At 32.3% G+C, this 21,479-nt stretch overlaps 1 protein-coding gene across 3 annotated transcripts in view; it reads right to left on the bottom strand.

The window, feature by feature from the left end:
- LOC143080626 (plexin-A2-like) overlaps positions 1-21,479 on the bottom strand; it is a 137,934-nt gene that overhangs the window by 100,757 nt on the left and 15,698 nt on the right. For all 3 annotated transcript variants that reach the window (XM_076256573.1, XM_076256559.1, XM_076256565.1), the window contains exons 5-13: positions 20,099-20,199; positions 18,164-18,266; positions 12,199-12,397; positions 10,436-10,520; positions 8,485-8,545; positions 5,676-5,809; positions 4,798-4,906; positions 1,873-2,033; positions 301-489 (exon numbers count right to left, since the gene is read on the bottom strand). In XM_076256573.1, the coding sequence (XP_076112688.1) occupies positions 301-489; positions 1,873-2,033; positions 4,798-4,906; positions 5,676-5,809; positions 8,485-8,545; positions 10,436-10,520; positions 12,199-12,397; positions 18,164-18,266; positions 20,099-20,199 (1,142 nt within the window). The remainder of the gene's footprint in view (positions 1-300; positions 490-1,872; positions 2,034-4,797; positions 4,907-5,675; positions 5,810-8,484; positions 8,546-10,435; positions 10,521-12,198; positions 12,398-18,163; positions 18,267-20,098; positions 20,200-21,479) is intronic.

Here is a 21,479-nt window from a genome sequence, read left to right as displayed (position 1 = left end):
AGCATGAATCATTAAGCTGAATGTAAATCTCTTTGGAATTGTAAACATTGAAGTGCACTCGCCTTTCAATGTTTTTCGAAGAATCAATAGTAAATTCTAGGTGTTTGAAAATAGTTGTCTTAATAATATCCAATATAGTTCTCGGTTAACTTTTTTTTTTTTACAAAATCGTCATCCGTAAAAGAATTTTCTTTTTTAATTTGTTGAACAATTTTCAATTTACACAGAAATCTACATGACTTTACATGCATGCTACATTTTGCAATGAATGCTTTTAAAGATGTGAACACAAATACTCACCTCTCTAAAGCATTTAAAGTTTCATTCACAAATTCAAATGTTGGGTCAGGCAAATACTGAAATGTTCCATTTAGTGTAAAATGTGTATTAGTATCGATAAAAACTACCAGTTCCGTCGAGTTGATAGGTCCTGTTGAATTCCCGGTTTTGCACATTATTGTGGAATCTTGCAAATCTAGTTTATACAGCCTTAAATAAAATTAGATATTTTAAAGAATAGCCACTAAAACTATAAAACCTACATACTATGCACATACACAACATTCCTAGTGAGGATAAGTGAGTGTTAGTGAAAAACGATGTTTTTCATAAATTCACTTGACTTCATTGCTTCTGTATAAAAAAATTGCTATATTATACAAAATGTGAGATATTTATCTAGGTACACAAACCAAGTGTAATCTAACAATTTTTACATAAAACAATGCATGTACCAAGTCAGGAACATCTGACTGTTGTTTTCAGTTCGTTTAATGTGATTGAGCTTTTGATTTTGTAATTCAATAATTACTTTCCGTCTTGATTTTTCCCTGTAGTTTGTTATTTTTGTTATTCTACTTTTTGTAGTCTTTCATGATGATCTTGAACTGATTATTTTTCAAACCCTCTGAATATATGTTACTTGAACCATGGACGTTATATTACTTCCATGCTTGAACGTACATATTCATAAGGGTGCAACCGTCAATAAATTGATTTATATCGAGAAGTTTTACCTAGTACAAAGTTAAGAACAATATAACACATGTACATGTATGGAAAAAAACCACCCAAGGTGTTGTCTACATTTCGTCAAACCACACACACACACACACACATATGCATGTATATTGCTTCTAAGTATTTAAGTATTCCATGATGTCAATTAAATACTGAGCTTTGAACAAACTGGTCATCTTTTCAATAGTGTAAAAGGGAAATATAATGCAATCTCAAACCATAAGTGACAGAAGCTAAGATTAACCCATAACCAAAAGCAAAATATTTAAACAGATATATAACAGTCCATAAAGATTTCCTCGAAATTTGAAAAAAAATTTGGCGAAACCAAGAATGCACTCAGGAAGGGTATTCGATCTTATTAGGAATGATGCAGGTCATTCTATAAGATTCATTTGTGTTCTTTTATTTGAATAATAAAAAATATTAAAAAAAAAACAGAAAAGGGAATTTTGTATAATTCTTGAAACTTTATAGAATGTTCATCCTTGATTTTTTTTTATCTTGGTTTCTTGGAAATTGCAAGTTTGGATATATGACGACCGGACACACTACATATTACGGTAAAAGGTCTTCTTGAAAAATGCCACTTGCCTTTACAAACCTTCGCAATGCAGCAATCAATTGTTAGTTTAGAACTTATATCAAAACTGTAATATAAAGCTTTTTTTCCTTACGCATTGGCATGGTTTAACCATTTAGAACGCATGTAACCATATGGATGTTTTTATTTAAGAAATACACATCCCTTAAAAGCATCTGAGTGTATTTCCTTTGGCGGAATCTTTATGAACAATTAACAAAATTGACTATATTTGTATATCTTCCAGCTTTAAAATCAAATAAGCATACTCATTTTGAAAAAACCTGCATGTTATACATGAGTCATTTTCACACAATGATATGTTGTATCGGTTTGGTCCTTCAAACGTAATGTTTTGCCCTGTTATGGTTATGGTGGTGTTTCCAGATGTGATTCCCTTTCTAGGAAAAAAGTTGTAGATCTCTGGATTCTTAAAAACATAATATATGATTTACAAACATACATATGTATACCGGTATATTTAAAACACAGAAATATTCAATCGAATATATTTTATTGTTTTACTTCCATTGGTATCTAATGTTTTAGAAAATAATTTTACAGAATTTCCTTATGAAAACACAAGAGTTGTTTTTATGAATCACTTTTTTTTAAAGGTTTTCGATTTCTTATGCCTAATAGAAAACTGCTTTGAAAAAACTGTGCATATTTCGTCGGGAATCATTGTTTGAATATATCCAGTTAAAACGTTTACATAAAACTAGTCAGTGCCTGTAACAAGTCAGGAATATAACAGTTGTTATCCATTCAATTGTATCTTTTAGCTTTGGATTTTGCCATTTGATTAGAGACTTTCCATTTTGAATTTTCCTTGGAGTTCAGTATTTTTGTGCTTTTACAAATATGCAATTGCAAATATCTCTTCGGTTCTATGTTTTTCCTGTAAATTAAAGTCATATTTTATTAGAAGCGAACCTTCGTTCTCTTAAAGATTAAATCACGAATTTAAAGTAATTTTCTTGTTCATAACAGCAAACATATCAACATTAATTACATGTGTTTACAATATTCTTAAAATCTTGAAAACCATAACATAAATTGTATTGGACAGGTTGGGCGTTGGTTGTGCTAATTAAGAGATAACTGTATTGTATTTGAAGCTTTCAGGACGTCCATCGGTAGTTTTACTGTCGCAAATTTAGTTTACCTGGCGACGCGTAGCGGAGACAGGTAAACGGGTATTTGCGACAGTAAAACTACCGATGGACGTCCGCAAAGCTTCAAATACAATACAGTTATTTCTATTCTAATGCAAAACAAGCTCATAACTTAATTTCAATCATTATTTCAGTGTAAAATCTTCTTTAAAAAAATTCCGCGAAAAGATGTTATCTTCTTTGGAATACACTAGGTGACGTCATAGATATGCTTTCCGCGTCAAACATACACACTGGGCGTTTTCTGGCTTCTGTGCCGCTTCAAAATGTAATGAAATTTGATAAAAAGAAGATTTTTAGGTGCAACGAGTTTTTTGGCTTATTATTGTAGAAATTACATGTCAATACATTCAGCAATTCAAAATGTCGGCTTCCTTAGTTACAGACAAGGAGATAGAGAATTTTACGCTAACTGTCATCCAATCAGAACCATTGATACAAATTAATTGCATTAGAATTCAGTTTCCCTGAATGAGACGTTATAATGACAAGACTTAATTAAAGTAAAAAAAATTGAAGACATAAATGTTCTTTAGAAAGAATTAACAAATCAACATGATATTATAATAATATGAATATTTTCTTATTCTTTGTTTCCAAGAATATTTTCTTATTCTTTGTTCCCAAAAATATTTTCTTGTTTTTTGTTTCCAAGAATATTCATACAACAAAAGATCATACGCTGAAATGTCTCGCCTTCTTTACTAATCATTGATATTATCATAATTGTCCTAAATAAAAAGCTTTATTACAACTGTCTCATAAACTTAACATTAACCAAGTAAACTAAACATTGACCAATAAACCATCAAAATGAGGTCAAGGTCAGATGAACCATATCAGTCAAGCATGACCAGCTTACAATTCTTCCATACAACAAGTATAGTTGACCTATTGCTTAAAGTTTAAGAAAAACAGACCAAAACACAAACTTAACACTGAGCAATGAACCGTGAAAATCAGGTCAAGGTCATATTTAACCTATTCAACTGACATATAGATCATAAAATATTTTCATACACCAAATATAGTTGACCTATTGCATATAGTATTAGAAAAAAGACACTAACACAAACACTTAACTATAACCACTGAACCATGCAAATGAGGTCAAGGTCAGATGACACCTGCCAGTTGGATATGTACACCTTACAACCTTCCATACACCAAGTATACTAGACCTATTGCTTTTAGTATCTGAGATATTGACCACCAAAAACTTAACCTTGTTCAATGATCCATAGATGAGGTTGAGGTCAAGTGAAAACTGCCTGACGGACATGAGAATCTTGCAATAAAATTAACGGTACCAATTTTGTTGCACCAGATGCGCATTTCGACAATACATGTCTCTTCAGTGATGCTCGTGGCCAAAATATTTGAAATCCAAAGCTTATATAAAAGATGAAGAGCTATAATCCAAAAGGTCCAAAAAGTATAGCCAAATCCGTGAAAGGAATCAGAGCTTTGCATGAGGGAGATACATTCCTTAATTTATAATAATTTCCATCATTTTGTAACAGCAAATTTTAATAACACAAAAAATCCGTATTTTCATGGTACGCACATACCAAATATAGTTATCCTATTACTTATAATAAGAGAGAATAATATAACAAAAAAAAAATAACTTTATTTTTCAAGTAGTCACTGAACCATGAAAATGAGATCAAGGACATTGGATATATGACTGACAGAAACTTTGTAACATGTGGCATCTATATACAAAGTATTAAGCATCCAGGTCTTCCACCTTCTAAAATAAATAGCTTTTAAGGAACTAGCTAACGCCGCAGCCGCCGTAGCCGCCGTAGCCGACGCAGCCGGGTCACTATCTCTATGTCGAGCTTTCTAAATTGATATTTTAAAATAGGGTATGGTTCAAAATATGTTTTGGTTAACAGTATATTTAAAATTCAATTATTAAACCAATAGACTGAGAAAGTAAAACTTACAAAAGCGATTTAAAAGCAATAAATTCTCGTGATAAATATTAATAATTATTAATATTGATACCTTGTATGTAAAATATGTATCATTCTCTAAAGTGATCGGTTCTTTGCTAACTGATATATTTATTTTGCCAATTGTTGAGTTTGCTACTTCTCCAGTAATACAGCTAACTCTAAACAAAATAAAAATCAAACAATTTATTGATGCCTACATAACTTTCTTCAAGAGGTCATATAACACTACAATAATAGATTTGTTAAAGTCAGAGCTACATTTTTTTAATTGAATGTATGCTCCTACTTCTAAAAACTGTGCGCGTAGGTTTAAGGCAGAATAACAGTTTAAGGTATGTAGGTCGACACAGTCGGGATCAAGTCTACATGTATTATCTCCAGCACTGAAGAAGAACGCTCTTCCAGAAGACTAGCGACGCTGTTGCCATATAGTGAAATCACTTACTATGTAAAATGGTCAATTGATAACGACCATGTGAGACTCCCATTGGTAGTCATTGTCGTTAAACACGCCTAAGTAGTACATTAAAATATGCGAAAATGATTATACTCATGACCATTTAAAAACGAGGGATTATGTCCTTTTATCTATCATAAAATAAGATTAAACGGTATGATTGTCAATCAGAGTATAAAGGATATGGATTCAAGTTTAGTTTGATAATAAAAATGAAACACATCATTAAAATATAAAAAAAAGATATGGAGGTAAATAATTAGTCAGTAGCTTACAGTGTACCAACACATATGTCTAAAAATAATCGGCTATTGCTCTCATATAGTTCAATGAAAAAATCAAGTACACAAGGGAATAGTTTGATTAATATTAACAGGTATTAACAGATATCTATTCTGAATTTGTGGCTTGAATAATTTGAAGTTACGTGTATGCGAATAATAACAGTTGAAAAAGTAGTTTAAACTTACGAATTATTTGCTGTTTCTTTCACTTCGCAATTGACTTCAGCAATGGAGATAGTTGCATTTTCTATATTCATTGTGCTATTCGTAAATACCGTTATTAACGTCCCTCCATTTATTGGTCCACTTAAAGGGAAAATCTAAAAATATTTAAATATATTTTTACTTGAAAGAAAAGGATTGTATGAAATTATTTTTTATTTGAATAATCTATCGAATGTAATGCGAAACGCAAGTTATTTTCAAAATTTATGATCTTGCAAACAAATTCTGTAATTTAAAAAAGGATGAATTCATAAATGTTTTCACTGTCTGCATTAATTTTATCGTAATTGTCTAGAAATGTCTTTACAAAAACATGACGCATTTTATATGATTAGCATATTTTTTTTCGGCTCAATGCTTAGATAATAACAAAAAGTATGCATAATTTAAGTATATTGCTAATGCATACCCGTATTAAGTCAAGCAACTATGATCTTATATAATAAATACCAAAAAAAGTAAAACAAATATGTTCTGACAAATTGTAAATTATGTAAGATAAAACTAAATTGGTCTTATTATGGTGTATCTGAATCAATCTTTACTAAAAATTGTCTAGTAGTTTCCTATAAGAAATGATCAATTCTATATATAAGATTAAAAGAAAGAAATTATTTGATAACACTGATTTTGTTTAGATGTACACATTCAAGGTCCATATTTTTATTTTCACATTGGTACAAAACCATGCTTATAAATATACAATATTAGGTCAATGAAAGAAATCTATAAACTTTTTTGTATGAGGCTGAAAAACTGGGAAAGAGCGAGGTTTTGCCGAGCTCTTCCTTAGTTTTGCGCCGAGTACAATTTTTTTAATGTTTTATGACATTGACCTAATATTGCTTTTATTCTGGAACTTAAACTAAAACATTGATAGCTTTTTAAATCGTTACACAAATGTCAAACTTATTGTTATCCCTTAATGAACCCCTGATTGTGGAGAAAGTGTTCCATGATAAAATTGACATTATACAAAATATAGCTATGTTACTATATTTAGGAAATAAACACAACTAGTTGCAGTATAAATCTTATTACACGGTATCGTATTGGTTTGTACATTGTCGAAGGTCGTATAGATTGAGTTGTTACTAGTAACGGCCCTATTTGTCTCTAATATATATGCAATCTTAGTTCTATACATAAGCTATGACCTGTAGGAAGGTAATAATTGTCTATTCTATAGACAGTTCGAGTAGTCGTTTGTTATTACAGACAGTGATAGTTATCTTCATGCCGAGTTGTATTGTACCCGGAAAAGACAACTTTCCCTTTCTTATAGTCAAAGGAGAGTACAGTATGGCGGCTATTGTCACAAGGTATTTTTTTCCTATAAAGTCTCAAAATTTTAAGGAATATGACATTTTTCCACGTTATTGCATGCGCATGAGCGAATAGTTCCATTATTAATTGCACAAAATTTGATGTCAAATGAATTTGTTAAAAAACAATGGTCTACAAAATGAAACTGACTGGTGTTTAAAATATATTATAGCTATTTGCAAGATATGTACTAGAATAGCAACGAAAATCCAATCGTACTAATAACTCTAACGCTCCCTGTGCAGTAGAACTATATTACGGGTAGAAATCTGAAAATAATCATTAGATCGATTTCAGTACTCCTCGATGGCTTTAGTTTTACTCGAAATTGAAGAAAGAAACCCTCTACCTTCAGTATGAAAAAAAAATGATTTTTTTAGAAGAAAAATAATCAATTTTAGAAATAACCCAAATTTACAGAATTTTGTTTTTCAAATATCAAATCCAAATGTTTTAATAAGTTTAATTTCTAATAGACAATAACGTTAGTAGATGTTTTGCATTTCTTTATTCATGTAATTTTGACAAGGATAGTGTAACTGTCACATAAACTAAAGCTTTACCTTTTCCACTATTTGTTTGCAATATAATGATTTGCAATATAAAATAATAAAATATTAGACTATATGTATACGGCAGCAGTCCTTTTGCGCCAATTACTGTTTTTTGGGGGGTATCATTTGCGCCAAATTTTGTTTTCCAAATGTATCAATTGCGCCAATATTCGGAACTCATTTGCGCCAATTAACCTGTTCACATATCTATCATAAATATTAATGATTAATATTAATTCTTATCGTTGGCTTTAAAAGAATCATATGTTCAAAGATATTTAACCATCTGGTGAGAAATGACTTCAAATGCATTAGACGGTCTATGTACACAGAGAGAAGAAAACTTACTCCTTTGCTGAATATTTAATACAAGATATGCCAAAAGAGAAGAAAATAGAAGCTTTTACTGATTATGTTTTAGCCACATATGTTGATAACACAGTGCTATATTCCGACTTTCCGTATGGGATGAAACTCTATCTACCGCAAGACGTACCAGTCACGGAGCAATAGAATTCTACAGAAATTCTTCCGAACTGTTTTTATGCATTTCATCTTTCAATGTTTGTTTTTTTTTTACAATAAAGTGAAGTTACAATCTACTACATACATTAAATTGAGAAGCACTCATGCAGCAGCAGTAAGAAGAAAGTATGTTGCAGAAAAGGAAAAATTTACCGTGTAAACTGCCGGTTCCAAGTCCGAAACAGGAGGAGGGAAGTAATTTTTCTTCTAATTATTTTTTGGTGGAAATGATATCATGTAATTTTAAAACAGGTGGCACAAACGTAGCCTTGGAGAAAAAATTTGTGGCGCAAAAGGACGCATTTTTTGGCGCAAACGGATCTTTCCCATGTATACGTATGTAGAAAACTTAAAAGACCACCTACCTCAATTTTCAGTGGATCCAAACTTTCACAACAATCATAATATTTTCTACATGTCTCAAGTCTGTCAAAATAAGGAATCAATATAACGACTTTTCTAGTTTTTACAACGAAAAAGATAGATTGATGGAACGTCCGAAGGACCAATATCGAACTAATTTTCAGAACATGAACATGTTCATGTTGTATGATCATATACACATTGGTACATACTAGACCAACTGGACTATCGGAATTGATGACATTCTAGTTCACAGAGGTGGTCATATCCCTTTAAACTCATTATTTTTATTTCGACAAAACATCTTTTTTTTAAAGTTTTCTCTTTTCCCTAAAGGCAGTTTACACAGTCGAATCACAGCAAATATCAATTTTAAAGTCTATGGTTTGACCATGATTAGGATTGAAGGCATCAGCTTCTGCGATAGGCAAACCTGCCATTACGAGACAACCGATGCTAATAAAAAAAACAAATGTACATGTGTTCAATTTAATGAAGAAAAATGTGTGTGTGTTTTTAATGACAAACGAAACGATTTTTAAAACAATTTCCAATAAGAATTGAATTGGTGAGTAATTGTCTTCACTCCGTTCTCAGAAAGCTTCTCTTTGAAGAATGTTCCCTTATGTAGCTTGTTGCTAACATGTTGTAAAGCAAAATTTCTTAACTACCCCAAAACATCTTATATTTGTGCAATAGTATTCGCTCCTAAAGTTTATCCACTTCTTCTCGTACAATTTTGTAATTCATTTTTTTCTTTGTGTTGAGACTCGGTATATATTTCACAAAATATCAACTAGTAAACAATGGTGAATACACGTATATAATTTATTTTCAATTTAAAATTGTCGATTTGATGGTCGAAACCACAGTTTTACAGGCGACGCCTATGTTGATCACAGCATGATGAGATATGGCGGCTCACTCAAAAAATTACAACACGTCAATCGTTGATTTGATTGTAAAAAAAAACCCAACGAAACAAAAATATTTAAAAATTGCATGAGAATCAACATGGATACTTTCTGACTTTTCATGTACGAATAAACACAAAATAATTTAAAATTAAATTTTTTGATGAAACAATTATTCATTGAATTATGAAAGTTAGTTATAATTGCTTTATAGTCTAGTTATTATCTCATGAGTATATTATCTACATTGATTATGTGTGCTTTAATCTTAAATTGCGGGAAAAAATGAGTTAACTGTGTAAGTTTTTCCGACAAAAAAGAGCTTTGAAACGATGTTGAACCGTGCAAAATGCAAGCACCCGCTTAGGCCATTGACTGTCAATTAACAATAGCTTTATCTAATATGATATTTCCTAAAAGTGTTCATAATAAAGTTTGTTTTAAATATGTTGGCCATTGATGAAAAGGCAGAACTTTATGTAGCCAACGATTTATTTCGATAATGTAGACCATAAGGGATCGCCAGCCTACATGTGGCGCTTTTACCAACACTTGAACTAATTTGCAAACTCCTGCATCACTAATAGTAATACTATTTTTGTTATGTCTGAATCTTATATATTTGTAATTTGCTATCCAAAAGTTGCATTAATTTCAATATTTTATATATGTATCGGTAGTAGACGGATGGTCCACTTGCATTATCATGTTCAGTGGACCGTGAAATTAGGTGTAAAAACTCTAATTTAACATTAAAATTAGAAAGATCACAACATGTGTAAGATGTACTAAGTTTCAAGTTGATTGATTAACTTTACCAAAATTACTTTGACCAAAACTTTTACCTGAAGCGAGACAGAGGACTGACGGACAAACAAACGAAAGGACGAACGAAGTGATGCACAGACCAGAAAACATAAAGCCTATAAAAGGGGCATTAATATTTTGTCAGTGATAACCCGGATGATAACACGGATAATGTTTATATCAATACAAGGCATATTAATAAATAACAGATTACAAATAAAACAAAACCTACATTTCTAAATCCTGGCACTTGTAAAATTCAATCGTGGCATTTCCCATAATAACTTCCTTATACATTATTTCAAATGTATACCGACCTAAAACAAAAAGCTATCATCATGTGTGTGTAACAATACAACTTTCTATCAGTCTTTCTTTCACAATGTAACTGTAACGTGTAAGAAAATATAATATTTTTTGCAGCTTCCCTAAATATTGAGAATAGGTACAATTGACATAGCCTTTGACATTTTTATCAGTGCTAGGTTTGATTGCCTCCAAATAAAGAGTGAACTAAAACTGTACGTATTGACCTCAACTCTGAACCATTCAAACCATTGTTTAAAAACAACATTATATTATAATTTTTTATCATATCTTCTATGATGTACATATATGGACAACTAAAGACACACCAGTCTGGTATATATCATTGATGATAATGCGTTCTTAACTTACTTTTTGCGGGTAAACGTAGTTCTTGATTTAAAAAATACATTAAATTCATGACCTTTAAAAAAACATAAATGTTAAAATACCTGATTAGATATGAAGATACCCTCAGTGCCAACTTCGATGTATTTTTGAATATTTTACAAAACTGTATATTCTTTTTATATACAGATATTGATAAGTTATCCGGATTTTTGAGGTAGACGAAATTTACCTCCAGACGATGGTTTGAAATTTGATGTACCAAAATAGACAGATCGGACATAGTTTGACTTTATCTACTGACTACTTTTGTTTGGGATAAATTGTAGCCATAGCATTATAATCAGATCGAAAAATTGTTTGTTTTTGTTGGGATAGAAGATACGCCATTTTAAAATATTTAATGTTTCACTAGAAATACATGGATACAAAGTACAATCATTTCTCTATACACTGCAAACAAGAATGTGTCCCCAGTACACGGATGCCACATCTGCACTATCATTTTTTATGTTCAGTGGACCGCACAAATGGAAGAAAATCTCTAAATTGGCATTAAAATTAGAAAGATCATATCATAGGGAATATGTGTACTAAGTGTCAAGTTGATTGGACTTCCACTTCATCAAAAACTACCTCGACCAAAACCTTAAACCTGAAGCTGGACAGACGGACGAACGAACAAACGGACGCACAGACCAAAAAATATCATGCCTATAAATGGGGCATAAAAATCGATTTGATTGGTATAGGGGTATTGTCATAAATTGTTGAACTGAACCGTAGTAAAGCAAACATCGAATTCCCTCGCAAAATTTTATCACGCACTATAAATCAGAACACTCTTGAATGTGTAAAGTAACTTAGATGACACTCACACTGGACGAACTCGTTTTATTTTTTATCAATGAAACTAAAGGTATGATAGGTAGGGATTGACACCTCGTATATTTTCACTCATTTTCCACATATTGAGAATATAATTTATTTTTTAATAGCTTATTCCTAACAAAAAACAGAAAGTTTAGAAAATTAGACGTTTTATTCTGTTAAACAGGTCATTTTCCGAAGAAAATGTCGAAATCTATGGTACACACGACAACGCAAGGTATAAGTGTTGTTTATCTTAACAAAACTGAAATTCAGTTTTATTATAATATTATAATTACAACTTATCCCAAACAATAGCAGCCAGAAGTTTAAGTCAAAATACGTCAGATCTGCGTATTTTTGTACATCAAAATTCGATACGATTACAAAATCTTGTTAACTACAATTTTTCAATATTTGGTCTTTTTGTAAACACAAAGTTTCTTGTATCTAGTAATCTACCAGTCTTACCGGTAGTTAGATTTTGTACGTCAATTTGACAAAACGAACTCCCATTAGTGCTTATGCTAACATTCCCCTGTTTTATATCTCTTCTATCTGTGACGTTGCCATCACCACCTCCCTCACTTCGTGTTATTCTACATGTGACGTTTGCATTACCATCCACTGGTCTACGAGGGAATGTTTGAAACATTATGAGTGTGACGTCCTAGAATAGAGGAAAAATTATCAATTTTATAAACAAGATTTTATAAACAAGACATTATTGAATGAATGAATACTTTATTCTCTTAAAACAATTGTTACAGAGAACATATACATATTAACAATATACAAACTTATATAGCATGTGTGAATTACATATACATATATAAAGTGATACTAAGAAGTTCTAACCTGGAGGAACGACCTTCTCTTGGACGTTCTTAATAAATTTACATAGTTTTTCTAATACAATTACATTGTTGGAAGCAAACAGCTGTTAAAATTAAAATTATTAAAGTGAAATAAAAATAAAACGTATTTCAAAACGAGTTAAAAAGAGAAGATATAAAACTCATATGTTGAAGACAAACATACATTATGTAAAAACGACAAAAGACAAATAACAGTTTACAAAACACTTTAGGTACATAGAAAACTGGAAAATAAACAACACACACCCTATCAAAACCCGAGATGATCTCGGATACCCCGGAAGTGTGGGAATATCCTGCTTCACATGTTGCACGCGTCGTGTTGCTTACGGCGATTTCAAAAGAGGATGCCCATGAAGAATTCATAATGGCCATAGAACTCAATGAAATTCAACTGAGCTGTATTTTGCAAAACATTTAGAAATTATGGTCCTCAATGCTCTTCAACTTAGTACTTTGTTTTGCCTTTAACATTTCTTGATTTGAGCGTCACTGATGAGTCTTTTGGAGACGAAACGCGCGTCAGACGCAAATATAAAATTTCAATCCAGGTATCTATGATGAGTATATATTCAGTAAAATTTTGAAATTTTTGTTGTCTAAATATGAAAATGTTTTGCTTCACACGACATCGGCTTAATACAAGGACCCCACAATATGTACCTGACTACCTGACCTATATACACATTTGAATAACAATTTTATATTGGTCGAAGGTTGTGGCCAAAGTTTGGCAAAAGGAATATATTTTTCAAAAGCATAAACAGCGTCAAGTTTGCTAAAAACTAGTAAAAAAATCACTTTTTGAGCTGTCAACGTTGTAAGTTAGAAACAGACAACACATGTGTCTTGTTAATCTAAATTTGCATATTTGAGATCGCAGTTATTGGTCTTTACATATAGTTTGACAAAATCTGATTTTTAGGGCCTATATAAAGCCTTTGTGGTCATACTACTTTAGAAACATGTATCAGTGGATGACACAAGTACAAGTAAGTCACAATGTAGGAAATAAACTCATCATAGATACCAGGATTAAATTAAGCATTTACGCAAGACGCCGTTTCGTCCACAAAAGACACATCACTGACGCTCGAATCCCAAAAAGTTAAAAAGGACAAATAAAGTACGAAGTTGAAGAGCATTGTTTGCCGAACACAGCTAAGGTAATCCATCCCTAAGGTAGAAAAGACTCAGTTTTTTAAAAATTCAAAAGTTTTGTGAACAGTTAAATTAAAAGAAGACAGGATTGGGGTTATAATGGGAAAAAGATATAAATATATTATTCTTACGTTAGTTGTGTATGCAAACTTATTAATTAATATTTAAAAAAATAAAAATCGAGGATTAATTTTTCTTTGCATTATTTGTTTTTGTTGTTATTTTTGCGATTTGAAAATCGGAACAAAATGAGGAAGTGGTTTAAATTCTGCGTATGTTTTTTTTTTAATTTTCTTATTATTTAGTATAGTTTTGTTTGTATTGTTTTAATGTATTCTTAGCGCAGATGAAAATTTAAAGTTTTAAAAGTGTAAAAGGAAAAACCATGCGGGATCATTACCGAAATGTTGTTGGGTTTGTTGGATTGATATTACATAATGCGGGGTTCACACATTGCCGATTATTGCTCCCGTTTGAGATCAGACAGCGATACGACACGAAAAGTGAAAAAGTCGGATTAGTATCCTCAATTATCTGGAATGTCCTATTATTGTCTGAACGCAGTCGTTTTAGTTCGTAACAGATTCCTACTGGTCGGGAAGGGTCCGAATAGTTCGGCAAAGCACCCCGACAGTTAGGTGCGTCCCGTAACATTCGGGGAAACTCAGCCGATTTTGTCTAGTCGGATTACAATCGTGCCTATGTCGTGACAGATTCTGCTGTATCGGATCGAATTTCTAACAATGTTCTGTGTATTCGGGACGGTGTCCTGTGGAACGGGAATGATCTGGAGAAGTCCCGACAATAACAGAATACAATACGACTGAGACCAGAAAAAGCCGTTTGCAATGCGATAGAGCGGACCGTGATAGGATTACGTTCCGACAGTACCTGATCATCCCGATTATGCCGACAGTTTTCGAACGGATAACTTCCGTCAGCGTCGGTTCACTGTCTTGTCACTATCTGATCTCTGTCGGATTACATTCGGTAGAATCGGGACGCAGTCGTGACAGACTCGGTCGAATTTTACCTGGCGAAAGATACAAATCGAATTTCCATCCACGATTCACAGGATCTTGATCAGACTTTTGACAAATTTTAATCGAGAATGGTCCTGTCAAGGACGGCAGTAAAAATCGTGAATGTGTGACCCCAGCTTAACCGTTATAATACGTTCATCCCGACTTCATTAATTGATAGATTCTGAACTAAAACAGAACGGTTTGGGATGTCTCGAGAAAATGAAAGCCTTACAGCTACCATTTGCCAAATTGCAAATATCTCTATATATATGTTAATCAATGTATAATCCACTGTGTAGCATAACCATCGAATATACTAGGTACCTCTGAAACTGTGGAACAAACAAAATCTAAGGTAAATTTCTTCTTACTTTCATTATAAGGCTTTATTAAATTTTACCATAATTTTATGTCAACGTTTTGCTGACAAGCAACGTTTTGTGATATTGTGATTTCTGATATTGTAGCTACAAGGTTTATCGTGATGTAATAATAAACTAGTTTTTACACAGAGAAATTTATGTTATTTAAGTACAGCTCTTTGTAAGAACCAGGCAGAGTGCGATACATGAAGGTTTCAGATTTTATTTATAATTGGCCTAGTAGAAGCATTACATGAATACTGCTCAAAAAATAATTTTGGGTAGGAAAATATGAGTGGTTGCCATGGTAACGGACACACTATTTTTTGGTGAATTAGCGTGGTAAAATCTTTCAAAAATCAGCTAAATCACCACAATTCAGAACCTGATTATGAATAGAATCATGCATTTTTCATTAATGTTCATATGTAACATTGATACAACTTGGTTTAAGCTTCATTTTAGTGAAGATTGCATGTCAACCAAATTTGTAAATTTTTTGAAAAATTTTGCAAAAAAATGCATATTTTCAACTTTTCTGAAATTGGGATTTTTGCGAAATTATCAAATTTTCTCTGGTATTTTTCAGAAAAGTGCAAATGTGTACAGAATAGTTAGCACTGTAGTTATGAAATTTGGATACTTCTTTACCAAATTAAACAAACAAATATGTGGGATTTTTTTTACTTTTATCACCATAGCAACCAATTGTTTCCTTGGAAACGGAGTTTTTATTTGCAGAATATTGCATTTTTAGAGCTTAAATGTCCTGAATTGTTTATAACCAATAAGAAAATACATAAAAGCTAACGCAAACTTTAAATTACTATCTTCAAGTGTTGTTGACTTCAATTGTTATCATGAAAACACATATTATCCATAGCAACATCCACTCTTAAACTGCATAAATAGAAATTTATGTAAAAAATACATAAATAGAGGTTGTTTATTTTCAAATTGGAATATGAGTTAATTCTTTGCTTCACTCTCAGTCTTGTCTGAAGTAACTTCCCCCCCGAAAATCAAATGATTGCTACCGGAAAAGCAGTCTACGATTTCGGTCTTAATATACAGCAGATACTTAAGACTTGCTTCCTTGGTTTGTATTCATGTTTGCCTAGGCATTGTAATTGAGATAGAGCTTGAACTTATGAGATATATTGATTCAATTATTTTGCTTGATAATTTTGATTTGATAATTTTGCCGGTAATAGCATAATTATTTTACCGGGATTAGCACAATTCCAACTTAGTAGATGTATTCTATTTGTCTAGGCTCTGAGATCCTGAATTCCAATTGCGGGATAGTAGTGCAACAAAGGAGTTATTAATGAAATGTTAGTAGCTACATGTATATATTAAGAGGATTCCATTATACTGGACTTCTGATATTAGTGAACACCAATTGACTAATATTATTTTTAAGCCACCACCAACTTAAAATGTGTTCAATTTGCCTGTCCGTCTATCCGTCTGTCCATCACACCTCAGTTTCAGTTTAGAAATGCTTTGACCAAATGATTCTATTATTGGTTTGTACAGCTTAATGTTATGTTACAGGTCAATTTTGGGATTTATGCTGGTGGAATAACATCCCAGACGGGTGTGTGCCATAAGAAATTAAGAATGTTCTTACAATTATTTGGGCCATATCTACCTTGCCTTGCCATAAGCCAGGTTGGTCCGGCTATTGCAATCCCATGAAGTTCATCATCTGTTAACTTTAAAAAATTTGATTATAAGATGATGAACTCGGAACAAAGTCCGACCAAACGCAATTATCTTTACAAGTATCTACTTGTATGCAACATTTAAAAAAAATCAACATACTTCCCCCCTTTTTCCACGCCACCCCCTCATCCCCCAACCCAAATGTTACATTATATATTATATTTATTGAACCATCTGAAGAAAAAAACCCAGACAAGACTGAGAGTGAAGCAAAGAATGAACTCATATTCCAATTTGAAAATAAACAGCCTCTATTTAGGTTTTTTTTACATCAATTTCTATTTATGCAGTTTTTGAGGGGATGTTGCTATGGATATTATGTGATTCCGTGGTAAAAATTGAAGTCAAAAACACTTGAAGATAGTAATTTTAAGTTTTCGTTAGCTTTTATGTATTTTCTTATCGATTATAAAACAATTCAGGACATTTGAGCTCTTAAACTGCAAAATACTACAAATAAAAACTCCGTTTCCAAGGAAAAAATTGGTTGCTATGGTGATAAAACTAAAAAAAATCCCACGCATTTTTCTATTTAATTTGGTAAAGAACTTCATAACTACAGTGCTAACTATTCTATACACATTTGCACTTTTCTGAAAAACACCATAGAAAATTTGATAATTTCGCAAAAATCCCAATTTCAGAAAAGTTGAAAATATACATTTTTTGGCAAAATTTTTCAAAAAATTTACAAATTTGGTTGACATGCAATCTTCACTAAAATGAAGCTTAAACCAAGTTGTATCAATGTTACATATGAACATTAATGAAAATTCATGATACTATTCATAATCAGGCTCTGAATTGTGGTGATTTAGCTGATTTTTGAAAGATTTTACCACGCTAATTCACCTAAAAATAGTGTGTCCGTTACCATGGCAACCATTCATATTTTCCCAGTCAAAATTATTTTTTGAGCAGTTTTCATTTATTGCTTCTACTAGGCCAATTATAGATAAAATCTGGAACCCCCCATGTATCACATGTATATGGCACTCTGCCTGGTTCTTATAAAGAGCTGTACTTAAGCGGATAAACTGTACGGCGAGTATCCGCGAATTATTTTATAATGTACGCGAATTAAAATAGGTACTTTAGCTAGCATTTTTCTTTGCTTTGGGGAGACATAAAGTCGGTTGTGATGATACACAGTGAGATTTAACGCTTCAAATTTTGGGCTGAAATACCGCAGTAAACATGAACACATCTATACAAGGAATGAATGTCCTTAGTTCACATGAATGTTTTAGATTTAATCAAATCGATCTTATTTACATACCATAGTGTCGATCTTTACATGCTGTGGTATGTCGCTGAAACGTATGCAGTTTCCTTCCTTTGATGGAATCCACATCGATGAATTTTTATTATTTAAGTTGCACCTATATTATTAATTTTACGTAATCATGTGTCGTGAAAAAGAATACATATACATACATGAAACCATAATAATATAATGCTATATTAATTTCAATCTAATTCAAACATCACAATTAAGCGTAAATTATTATACCGTTAATATACTTTGATATAAAATTACTTTTGTTTTCTCTCAACTATCCAGTTTCATATACTATTTTGAAAAGGAAAGAGGAACTACACTGTATCCCGGCATTATGTCCCACTGGGGATGAAGAGGATAAGTAAGTTGATAAATTGTATCCCGAAAACAGTTCAAAATTCTTGTTTTTCAAGGGTCTATTTTTTGTATCTCACTCATACGGAAGGAGCAATCCAAGGATAGATTCACAATTGCTTGAAAAACAAAAAAGAAATTTGTAGCGAATACAACTAAAGGTTAAGAACGGATAAATAGTGCACATTAGTTATACTGATTGATTTTCTGGTTTGTTAAACACCACTTTCAGCACTACTGTGTTATTTTGTGTGGGTAATTTTTTTGGCAAAGAAGCTTATATGTCTGGAGAGAACCACCGACATTCGGTAGGAAAACAGACATTCTTAATCAATTATCATAATAAATAGGCGCTGAATAATAACTTTTGTTTTCGGTCCGTTCATTCCAAATCATAACATAATACATGCACCAACATAAAACGGGCACATTTAGATCTTCTTGAAAGAATAGGTATTTGTAGTATTTTGAAAGCTTTTGAGGACCTTCAAAATGTAATTGGAGCAATATTGGTTCATGGAATCTTTGTATTTGCAGATATTTTAAGACCTGGGTCCTTAAATGCTTATAACAGATATCACATTTGACTAAAGTGACCACATTGAGTATATTTGTTTTTAATCTAGCGAACCAATTTGAGTTTATTCCAGTTGTTCAGTTGAAACCATATACCCTGTTTCAATCTGATATTCACAATAATGATTGAAATTCTAATTATAATGTAGGTTCTAGCGTAAAAATAAATCATTTTGTCATTAACTCCTTGAATCAAAGATTGCATTGACGGTTTCGTCTCTTATGTATGTTTTTTGTGGTTACAATAGATTGATTGATTGTTGGTTGCTTAACGTCCAGTGGCAAATATTTCATGCATATTCAGGACGAGAACAAGTTCACAATAAATACAATAGGTAGGTCTTGTCATAATAGAGGCTATAAGGGATGATGGTCGGGGAAATTTCGACTGCCACTGGAAAATGAGGGAATATCGGATAGGGACAGAAATGTTGCCTTACAACAGGTCTCCTACGGGCCCTCAACGAGTTGTTGTACTGGTTCTTAACGTGCAAAGAGCGTGACACTATCTTTACACGAGACATCGGAGTTAACGTCCCCATTCTGACCGGACGTGACTGCGAACATTATACATCCCGCACAGCCAAACGGATTCCCCACTTCGGCAAGCGTTTTACTGCCGGTCGGGAGAAGACCAAGTGACCACATTTCTATTCCCCAGTCACCATTGGGGGGTTGTACAATAGAGAAACATAATTCGGTACTTTAAAATAGAAATAGTTTACATTTCTCAAACGGTTGTGTATATTAGAAAATTATAGATAATTTGTTTTTTCATCAGACCATAACGCTAAAATTAGATCAAAAAATCAATTGTTTAGTTAATATTTCATTAATAAAGAAGACTAAACCCCTACAATGTATATATTGGTTTAAATTTTCCTAAATTTTCCGAGGAAATTTCAGTTTTAATGTGTTTCTATGATTGTAATGTCCTATATGTCTGTTCATATATCTGTATATTAGTATAATTTCTTAAGATTCAAAACAATACTTATACACCTGTTTTCAACATAATCCCATCCACAAGATGAACTCAAGGAATTCATACATGACATACAGTCCTTGTGTATTGAACAATTGTTGATATCCAGTTTCCCTATCTAAAATACAGTTACATGTATTACAATTATTTACATACATGTATAATTTTATAGTTATAACTTTTGCCTTTATCCAGAAATATGGCATGTTTAGGTGATTAGTCTATGTCTTGGAGAGCTCTTGAAATCGATGTACATATACATTTTACTGGAACCAATTAAGCTATGTTGTTTTGTGTCGAACAATGATTTCGAATTGCTTTAAATTATTTACATACCACATTCTCTTATTTTTGTAAGTTAAAAATTAAATGTATGGTGTTTGGGATACATTTTGTAACTGTGTATTTTTCATTTGTTTAGAATAATCTGAAAAAGAATATGTTGGGTATACGTCAACAATACAACAATCAAGCGACAAAAAACTACAGTCAGGAATCTGATGTACAGTAGTTGTCGTATGTAATGTATAAATGTTTCTCGTTTCTCGTTTTAGCTCACCTGGCCTAAAAGGCCAAGTGAGCTTTTCTCATCACTTGGCGTCTGGCGTCCGGCGTCGTCCGTCGTCCGTCGTCGTCCGTCGTCGTCGTTAACTTTTACAAAAATCTTCTCCTCTGAAACTACTGGGCCAAATTAAACTAAACTTAGCCACAATCATCATTGGGGTATCTAGTTTATAAAATGTGTCCGGTGACCCGGCCAAACATCCAAGATGGCCGCCATGGCTAAAAATAGAACATAGGGGTAAAATGCAGTTTTTGGCTTATAACTCAAAAACCAAAGCATTTAGAGCAAATCTGACTGAGGTAGAATCGTTAAACAGGTTAAGATCTATCTGCCCTGAAATTTTCAGATGAATTGGATCACCCGTTGTTGGGTTGCTGCCCCTGAATTAGTAATTTTAAGGAAATTTTGCTGTTTTAGGTTATTATCTTGAATATTATTATAGATAGAGATAAACAGTAAACAGCAATAATGTTCAGCAAAGTAAGATTTACAAATAAGTCAACATGACTGAAATGGTTAGTTGACCCCTTTAGGAGTTATTGCCATTAATAGTCAATTTTTAACCATTTTTCGTAAATCTTAGTAATATTTTACAAAAATTTTCTCCTCTGAAACTACTGGGCCAAATTAATCCAAACTTGGCCACAATCATCTTTTGGGTTAGCAGTTTGAAAAATGTGTCCGGTGACCCGGCCATCAATCCAAGAAGGCCGCCATGGCTAAAAATAGAACATGGGATAAAATGCAGTTTTTGGCTCATAACTCAAAACCCAAAGCATTTAGAGCAAATCTGACATGGGGTAAAATTGTTTATCAGTTCAAGATCTATCTGC

This window comes from Mytilus galloprovincialis, chromosome 1 (assembly GCF_965363235.1).
Source record: "Mytilus galloprovincialis chromosome 1, xbMytGall1.hap1.1, whole genome shotgun sequence".
NCBI lineage: Eukaryota > Metazoa > Mollusca > Bivalvia > Mytilida > Mytilidae > Mytilus > Mytilus galloprovincialis.
Note: the sequence above shows the minus strand (reverse complement) of the source record. Positions and strands in the feature narration are given on the sequence as shown.